We start from the raw sequence: 10197 nt of genomic DNA on the forward strand, positions 1-10197 counted from the left end.
TGTGAGGAGAATGTCGACATACCGCTGTTCTCTGATTGCACTGTGGTGAAGAAGTTAAAAGGACCCCCAGGGCGGAGGGACAACCCTTTGAAATTGGGTTTGCTAATGTTTGAATTGTTGGCCCATTAAATCGAGGAGATGCGTCTCAGAGTCTGTCCTCTGGTTTAATTAATTTAGTTGACACGGGAGGTATAACTCTGCCAGTCAGGAGATAATTGCGATGAGTTGTCTATGTAGAATTTCAGAGGAACCAGAGAAGGGTGTGCCAGAACAGACTCATGTAAACAGAGGACCTTATCTGTCTACATGTCCTCCCTGATGTCTTCAGGCACTGCAGTAAACAACAGGATGCCCCGAGACAAACTGCAGGGAAGTAACTGCACAACAGAGCTCCTCTTTGGATGGAGGATATGGGTGGGGCATGTCAAACCCTTTGGACATGTGTATGTGTATCTCGGGGTGGGGTTGGTGCACCCACCATCTGTCCACTTATAGCAACCACAAGTCTATTCCTGCTCGTCGTATATGCTAATATGTATGGAGTGCTGCACCCCAATCTCATTTCTTTTGTTTCTCTAGGGATATTGCCTCCAGCTCAAGGGGATAAAAACACCCTTCTGGGAAAACCTCAATATGCTCTACATGTATCCATGTGTCTAAGCCTAGGAAAGTAAAGCATCCCACAATATGGGGAAATGTGGATTGGATTAAACAAAAAACAAAAAAATACTTGTCAATTTGACAAGATTAAATAAAATCAGATTGCCGATGGAAACTTGCAAATCCACCTCCTGCATCTGGGATGTTAGTTAAGTCTGCTGATGACTAACCAAACCTGTTCTGATTCGGAAAAAAAGTTTTGAGGCACAAAAGACTTTTTTTTAGTGCAATCTAAAGCTAGGTGACTCGATACAGATATTAAATGTCAGTTCCTGTCTCTGTTGATATGGGAATGACCAGAACACTATAGGGAAATGCAGCATAATGGGTGTTGACACACCAGTGGAGACAAAGAACATTCCTATCATCAAAAAAACCCAATCTGTATAGTTATGAATTATTCCTTGTTGTTCCTTGTTGAAGGCAGGTGACAGAAGAGGCATGAATGATGAGCCTCATGTGGTCATTTCCTCTGATTCCACTGAAAAGATATCCGGACTGTTACAGAGCCATATTTCATATGCTTCCTATCCGCTATAAAAAGCCAGACTCCTCGCAAGTAAACAGGATGCAGAGCAGGGGGGGCAGGGGATGTTAGCGTTGATTTTCAATAGAAGGAAGGAGGAAGATTTGATGGAGCAGAGCTTTGCTTGAACTCAGTAAGAGTCCTTATGGTTATGGGAAACCCATAGCCGAGATTTATTATCCAAACACAAAGCCATAAACAGTCACTCTGGAGATGCCTTTGACATGTTTTATATGATGGTGTCACTCTGCCTTGATTATGTTACTTGGATTCTGTGGCAGAGAAGATAAGGACAGTTTGTGGGCAACCTGATACAGCCCACAGACCTAATCCTGAGACTCTATTAAAGGAATGATGCAGGCGAGGGTCAAAACAAACTTAGTCACAAACTTAAACTCTACCCACATGGCTAGCTGAGTCATCTGCTTATATAACATACCTGTGTCCCAGTACAAATAAATATCGCCCTATCTTGAACTGGTTAAGTTAACAGAACAGTGGCTCATACGCCTGGAGCTGGCTGGACTATGTGTTTCAACAAGAAAATAGAGTATTTAATCTCAGATATTATGTAACACAGTATCTTGAGTTACTAAAAGCGTATACAGCAGCAAGGCAGTATTAATGTGGGGCAAACTTACCTCACCCACAGGTTTTTTTCCAATACATACCATGGCCTTAAAAATCCCATAAATAACTTGAATCAATTAACAACAGCAATAACACATCATAAACCAAAAATAGGCTGTCAGTGGTGATAAAAGTTAGGGTTGGTTTTGGTTTAATCAGCTAGTGAAAGTACAAAACAGGATGCGACAGACACAACGAAACTACACAATAAAGACATCTGGACAAGAGAAGCGTTAAGTAGCCGTTGTGTTTCTCGGTCACGTGCGTGCACACTGGCCTCTTTGTTAACAGATTCATAATAATTAAAGTCATTGTGCTGTGTAGGAGAAGGGAAACTTGAGCCTTGCCTGAGTGAAGCATGTTGTATTGTCAGAGGCATACAGTCATTACTATGACCTCATCCTCTGCTTTTAGCCTGGACTGCTGTCTGATCAGCCTACAGTCTTCAGTAATTGGATTACACAGGGAGAATCATGACCCTGCTGGGCTACCATACCGCTTCTCCACATGCACTTTTGACTTCTGTAGATGTTTTAGAGTAATCTTTATGCACTGGTATTTCAAAAATTATTGATTTAACTGTGTATAACAGTATGGGCGCAAATATAGTGATTACCTAATGATATTATTCATATTTAGGACAGCCAGAAGGCAGTGTCTCCGAGTGTGACCTGATGATGCATGTGAAATACGATAATACAATATTCCCCAGTGTTTTTGCTCTCCTATCAGATAGCCACAACAACTTCTGAGAGCCTTGAGGGGAACCATGATGCAAGTTACGACGAGCCTCAGTCATGTAAACAGCCAACAACCCGCTACTTACCAAGAACACTGAAGACACGTTGCTTCTACACCAGTAAGACTTCACAAACGCGTAATTATTTTCATTTTAACACAGAGCAACACTTCACTTTTTATACATCGAACCAAACACATTCCGAGCAGCCCAAACAACTCACCCACTAAAGACCCAAAACACTCGACAGTCTTCCCCTAATGCTCCAGAGTAGATTTTAGCCTCTACTTGAACTGCGGACGAGTGCTGCTGGTATTTTGTTTATCAGAGTTAAGGACAAAAGCTCTTGAAATCATTACGGATTAGCAACGGGCCTTTTCACCTAAAACTTGGTGGAATGACTGTTTCATTACTTTGCAGTACCATATGGTCGTCCTTCTGTGACACAGAGGGCCACATTAGTCTGTGTGAGTGGATCCAGACCATCCTCTGTCTGGACACTTAATCAAATTTTACAGCGGAAAATTCTTCACAAAATGATTGTGTGGGTGGTCCATACAATAATTTATACATCATTATTGTGGTTGAGATTCATATAGCAGAGTGCCAGGTCTGACAGCGCTCAGAACAGACCGCTAAGCTTGGCGGCCACTGGAGTAGGCTACTGGGCCAGGATGAGCCGAACAGGGCAGTTTCCCAAGAGCGGCCTCTGTGCAGCCTTACCCCAAAATGCACCTACCTGTGTCTGGCTACAGAGGCTACAGAGTGTGACTAGGCCTGGCAGACTCCCAGACCTCCGTAAGCCCTGTGCATAGCGGCTGGGATTCATCCTCTTAGGCCCAGTGGGTAGGGGATTTAGGACTTTATTTAGTGCCATTTAGAAAAGATTACCCTTTAACTGCAGACTTGCCGTCCAGCGAAAGACATTATAAATAAAAGAATACCCCAAACAATGCTGAAAGGTTTAGCAAATGTTAGGTCAAGGATAGAGGCGAAAATATTACTGAACACAGACTGAAAGCCCAGTGAAATAACACGACTGAGTACGGTGTCTTGAATGAGCTATTAAGGAAGGGTTGGGAGTTTGTGATAAGCTTCAAGAATGGCTGAAGTGAGTAAGAAAAGAGAAATAAAAGATTATTAGAGTGAGACATGAGCAGCTGCTGGTGTTCCAATCAAATAATATGAGACTGACTTTATTTATGACTCTTCATATAAGAGTGTAAGAGACCAGATGGGTTTTGTGTCCTCCTGATATTTTCTCCTGACGTCCAATCAGCATCCAACCCATTTAACACCACAGAAAGGGCTTAGAGTCGCACCAGATATCTTTGTTTAAGGACATTGGCATATATCCTTTAGTGATCTGCCATTTCAAAAGGGAACAAAAGTGACCGATCCTTTCAAACGTAACCACAATGGGCCGCCTCTCTCAATCTCTCCTTTGTCATACACTGTGTTCTGCTGGCATTTAACCCTCTCTCGGTTTGTGACACCCAAGACCCGTTAACCCCAGCTGGCTCAAACACACAAAGGGCCAGCGGGTCGAGCACAGAGAACCCAGGTTTTACTGAGCTTAACAATATTTAGGGCTCTGATTGTCTGGTTGAATTCCACAACGCAGTACACAGCTGCCACAACACTGATAGCAGAGTTACAGAGGGCAGAACATGGTCTGTGTATGACTGAATGACTGCAGTGTGGTCTCTGACACTCGCTGCAGTGCAACAAGGAACCGAGGAGCCATTGTCTAGGTATCAGTACTCTTAAAAAGAAAGAACAAGTATGGGGGGGGGAAGGACTGTAGGATGCTCTGTCTATGGGCAGAGGATGACGTCTTTCTGGCCTCTGTGCTCCATCTCATGACATTCACACTTCCAGCCCACGCAGATTCCAAAGCCTCTCCAGTTCCTCATACAGGCATAGACTACACGCAGAAGCCAGCACGTCTCTCGGAAGTGCATTGACAGCTGGAGGTGTGGCACATGATGTCACCTGTGAGTGGCTTACCTTAAGAATATCAACAGCAGCCAAGGGGACACAACCTCACCGTCTTATACTGCTGCTGCGTAGAGTGAACTATGTCATTAGCGACTTTACCTCGTGACTGAGACTGTACTCAGCTGGGCAAAAGTCCACCGTTTGAAGAGTGAGCAGCTCATTGTGGACAAATCAACTGTTGACTTAAGATATAATAAACTGTGAGTCATACATTTCCTGGAGGTAGTCGTATACTCATTAAGCAATGCATGATCAAGTCAAGTCATAGCAGTGTTAGAGTGTACGGTGTCCCCAGGGCGCCCCGGTAGTGTAGCTTAGAGCGTGTACAGAGGCTATGTCCTCGCCGTAGCGGCATGGGGTTCGAGTCTGACATGAGGTCCTTTGCTGCATGTCATCTCCCCTCTCTCTTATCCCATTTCCTATCACTCTTAAGCTGTCCTGCCAAATAAAGCCATTAAAAAGGCCAAGAAAGTAACTTAGAAAAACCCCCAAAACAATCTCCAAATATATTGATAATTAATTTAAGTATTTTTTCCTGCAAAAATGGGCAAAAAAAAGCTCTCACTGTTTTCTGACGTGTTATAGACCAGATATAATGAATCTAAATTATAATAGGCAGATGAATCATTAATGAAAGTAATCAAGAGTTGCAGCCCTACATTGACTGCAGCCAAGAGCTTTCCCACCTTTTCAGTTGAAAGAAAGAGGAAGAAGGTGGATTTGAATAAGGAGGCATCACAATATACGTAGCAATCCATCCCTTGTGACAAAAGCGGGGGACGCGTGAATAATGGCTGGAGAATAATTTTGTGGTTGGAGGGCTGGGAAGCAAATGAGGGAAGGGACAAGCAGAGGGGAATAACTCTGTCCCATGTGCAGAAGTACTCCAATGATAGAACATACGTTATTATAATAGCATATTATACATAAAAATATGATAGCAATATCAGAGAACATCCTATGAATATCAATAACCAATTCTCGATTATTTCTGGCCAATTACCATGTGTGTATATGGTTTTTTTTTTTTAGCTAGCTGTGAGATGATCCCACAGCAGTCACTCACAAAGCAGCACCTGCTGAGGAAGCAGCACAGCGGCTCACATTAAGGCATGGAGCCGTGCCGTTACCAAGCAACAGCGGCTCACAGAATTCCTCCATCTTCCTGCCTCCAGAGTGGTGTGCATGTGGGGGTGTTTGAGTGTGAGTACTGGTGCCCTGTCCAGGCGTCGATGAGAGGATGGGATTGGCTGAAGGGCAGGGGACGTTTGCTCACTGTCACGATGATTTCTGATTGGCTGTTTACGTCCAGCCTGACACAAAAGAGTGCTATACGGGCCTTTAAATCATTTCAATGAATACGCGTAAATCAAAATCTATTTTCTTTTGTGTTTTGTGTTTGTGCATTCCAGCAAGTTTAAAGAGAAGTTTAGGGTCCCTGGAGAGGATCCAGTGTTTAGATACTCTGCAAATCACCCAGACGATCTCCTCCAGTCTTTCTGCGTCCTCGAAAAGAGAATGGACGCCCAAACATCGTCGCCATCAGTGTAAATAGTAGTCATGTACCAAAGAGAACAAGGAATTTATACCTGACTAAAGACATAACTGCCTTATGTGCTTTTGTAACAGCTGCAGACAAAGCCACACTGGTCAGTTTGACCTGCCTACTTCAAAATGTCCCACAAATCACATCAACAAAAGCCTGCGGGTCTGATTAATATGACATTTGTCTTTTCCCAATGATAGCTTGAATGATATGTTTGAATTCTGAGTGGAAACCAGCCACTGAGATAGGCTTTAATTTTAGCAGCCTGTTGTGACAGTAGCTTATCTTGTGTCTGCTCCCCACTACCTACTGTTCTTCTACAGACAATACAGAGGAAGTGCAGAGGCCTGTCAGAAGAATGTGTTTGTATTTCTCCTGTGATAGCATCACTTCTGCCCTTCATGCAGGGGCTGTGTTGGGGGGTAGGGTAGAGGAAGAAAGGAACATTACTATAGACTTTATAGTCATCTGATCAGTGATCTACAATCAGTATAACCCGACCCTGAGGCAAAAGAAAGCACCTCTGCTGCAGCTTTGAGCAAACAATTGAGTTTATTGCCCGCACAGATGGATGTTTGTGTTCCATTATGAGACAGAAGGATAGATCAGACACTGGGAGTCCAACCAGACTCACAATGTGAGCTTCCTTTATAAATAAGTCTTCAACTTGCATATCTTGAAAACACAAATATCCCCACTCATTTTTATTTGCTGTAGTTTGCTGCCATGGTTACTCTTTTAGAGTTTAGAGCCTTTTTTCAGGCCGTCTCTTCCTTTCAGAGCGTTTTGCTGTCATTCCTCTGTGGCAGAACTCGGCCTCCTTGCCAAAGACACGCATGGGAAACTGAGCAGCAGTTGCTGAGACAGTCCCGAGACCTCCTCCTTTCAGCAAAAACAACAACTCGAGAGAGAGAGAGGGCCACAGAAAAGGGGTAGAAAACCTCTCAGTATGTGTGGCTCTACTGAAACTCACAAAAACCCAAAGGAGATGTGAGCAGGTTTCTGGCAAGGCAATAAGGGGTTTACCATGAAGTCAGCTTTCTCAGCTATTGGTTGTCAGGACCCAGGAGGGAACCCATATCTCAAAAGGAGGATGTGAGCAACCATGAACAAGCCTGTGTCAGAGCAGGAGTCTGTTTTTTCCTCCAGTGTGGAAACAGAAAGAGTCCAGAGGCTGCAGCCGTTGGCGAGACTGTCTGCCTAATGTCACTGCTCTAACGCTCTCTCCCTGTAAAATCACAAGACAGTGACAAACTGCTGCTCTAGTGAAGAAAATTGGACACAATGCGAGACAGCAGTAGGGAATAAGTCCGGTCCCTGTTCGGAAAAACAGACACGTCCTTTATCTGACACTCAGGCCCAGCTTGAACCGTCACTCTCGACATTCTTTCCATTCCCAAAGGGTCATAACTCGTTTGGTTTCCTCTGAAAGTTGTTCATCTTTCCCTCTTCTGAGCGGGAAGGTTTGAAATTCAAACCTACTCCCGCCCCCTTTGAACTAGTAATACCAGTTCTGAGAGGAGGGCCCATCGGAGCTGAGAGACACCATGACAAGATATCTAATGCTCATCATGAGCTAAAGCTGTTGGTCTTGAAAGTGATCTCAACATTTAACCCCCCCTTTTAAATGCCTGAAGAACATACAAACACGGGACACAAATAAATGACTCTGATTGCTTCTTATGTCCCACATCAAGTACTGCACATCACTGCCTGTAATAGTTGTCAAATCTGTTTGATTGAGACGTTACAGAAGTGGGGGTTTGGAGACCCACCAGGCCTAGCTGTGAGTCAGACAGGAATGTCTTGAAGAAGGTGCATAAATAAATAAAGGTGGCAGTGCAATGGGGGACACACAGAGGAAAGAGGGGGTGGGGTGTGATGCAGCCCACAGAGGATGCATCCCCTCATCATATTGCAGTTTTGACCTTGTAGGATGACTGGCATCAAGCTTTTTAATGGCTGATACCTGCCCAGGTGTCACAGCGAACCAAGTCCCTATATAGAATACTGTATGTTAGGACCATATATTTGCAATAAAATAAAAAACAAGGTCAATTAAAATATTTTTTTAGTATAACAGATGGGTATACGCCCCTGAAAAAATTTAAAGTCCATGTTTTCAGGGTTGCTGCATATGATCTATGAATACAATATGACACTGTGATTATTGATGAGGCATATTCTGTGATTTTAAAATAAAGCCTACCTCCTTGAGCTGGTCTAGCTCCTGCCTGACGCCCTCGTACTCGATCTCCAGGTCATCGTACTGCTGTTTGAGCTGCTGCTTCTCCTCCAGCACCACCAGTCCGTACTCCGCCGCCTGGATCTTCTCGTTCGTGGTCTCACTCAGCTCCCGGGAGAGACGCTCGATCTCGGCCCGCATCCACTCCGGCCCGGCCTCACGCAACAGCATCGCGTCGGGGTAGCCCTGCTCTTCCACGGACATGGTCGGTACCGGTGACGATCAACCAACGCACGCCAGCTGATCTACGACAAGGGGGGGATGTTGGGGCGTCTTCAAGAGGTGTAACCTTGAAGAAGAAGCGGTTGCTTAAATTCGCCTGTATTTAAATTGCATGATTGTTACGCTTGCGTTTCTCGTTGCCGGTCTCGTTTCTTTGGTCATGTAGATGACTCTGAGCAATTATCAACGACGGGGGAGCTCGTCGTTATCTCTTAAAATTGCTCCATCGTTGAGATACTGCGTTTCCTTCTCCTCTCCCCCGGCTTGTCGGAGCGGATAGCGTCGGAGCAGGAGTACCAACTGCCAAGGCGCAAGAGGATGTACAACTTCCGGTTACTACTTTCACAATAAAACCACTATCGGCGAAATTAAGCTTCAGGTTAAGTGTTGCTGGAGGTTTGTTTTTTACTTTGTTTGCGTATTTAAGCTGATTGAATCCACTTTTGAGAAAGAACATGTCGTATATGAAACTCCATCGATAATTTACTCAAATTTCAGCGCTGCGTTGATTTATTTTGAAGGCACAGTAGATCATCATCCGGTACTCTTACTTTATATACACCGGCTTGTTTGAAACCGCTGAATGGTCCGTTTAATGAAGTGCGATGGATCTACGCAACCAACAGGGGCTGCTCCTACAGAGCAGCGGTGCTTGTCGGGAAATGTAGTACTCATAGTACGTAGAGCCAACCAAAGTGCTCTACCGACGTCAGCAAATGGACTCATTTCCCATCAGGCTTTGTTTATTTGCTTATGTGGAGCACGGAAATCTCTGTGCAGGTCGTTTTGCTGTCGTAGAAATCACGTTGACGCAGTCTCCATGTGTGTATCTGCTGCCACCTGTCGGAAAAAAGCCTGAATTAACATAATCTTTTCAGGTAAATGTGTTGCATATACACACATACCAGTTTACAAGGACCACAAATGAAAGGGTGCCATTTTCACTACTCATGAATGGCTCCGAGATTAAACAGGTTCATACACCCCTCACCTTCTCCCTATTTCAATGTCTATTAGTTTATGACCGCTACATTAAAGGAAATATTTATAGTCATTTGCCTGAATTACTGCTTATATGTATTGTATTGCATTTCTTATGTATAGAAATGTATGGCAGCCTGCCTGATACTCCATGTTTTTATTCACAGCAACAACCACAGGTGTACCTAATAACATTAATTATGGCTGCATTCAATTTGATTGGCATGTTTCAGTGCACCCTTAATGTGTGTGCACTTATGGAACAAAGTCATCATTGTTATCAGCTGCACCTGTGCTTTTCCCTGCTGTGACAGGTCAAAACTGCTGTGGAAACTGAGCTTAGTCATGTAATTTGCTTGCTAACAATTTAAAAAGTAGATAAGCTTCACCTCAAGCTGATAAATCATTAAATGCTAATTACACATAATGCCTTAGCACATGTATTAACAATTCAGTAAAAGAGAAGTGTACAACAAGAACAATTACACTCAATGACTAGTGAAAAGGCAAACAGATACTCCTTAACAAAAAATGCACAAGACCTACCTTTGTAGCTGGATCATTCACAAGGTATAATTATATGTGTGAACCCTCCCACACCGCTGCCAAGTGCCAATATAGACTCACCTCTGACACATAAATAATAT

The 10197-nt window shown here is 43.8% G+C and overlaps 1 protein-coding gene across 4 annotated transcripts in view; it reads right to left on the reverse strand.

Annotated features, from left to right (window-relative positions):
* Positions 1 to 8868, reverse strand: part of LOC311265346 (protein bicaudal D homolog 2-like) — a 43771-nt gene extending 34903 nt beyond the window's left edge. For 3 of the 4 annotated variants that reach the window (XM_084366911.1, XM_084366909.1, XM_084366908.1), the window contains exon 1: positions 8312 to 8867. In XM_084366911.1, coding sequence (XP_084223037.1) covers positions 8312 to 8551 — 240 coding nt within the window. In that variant the 5' untranslated portion in view covers positions 8552 to 8867. Of the gene's footprint in view, positions 1 to 8311 lie in introns of all 4 variants that reach the window. The other variant, XM_084366910.1, reaches the window with a different exon arrangement.
* Positions 8869 to 10197: the final 1329 nt, after the last annotated feature.

Source organism: Pagrus pagrus, assembly GCF_965226575.1.
Source record: "Pagrus pagrus genome assembly, chromosome: 11".
In the NCBI taxonomy this organism is placed as follows: Eukaryota; Metazoa; Chordata; class Actinopteri; order Spariformes; family Sparidae; genus Pagrus; species Pagrus pagrus.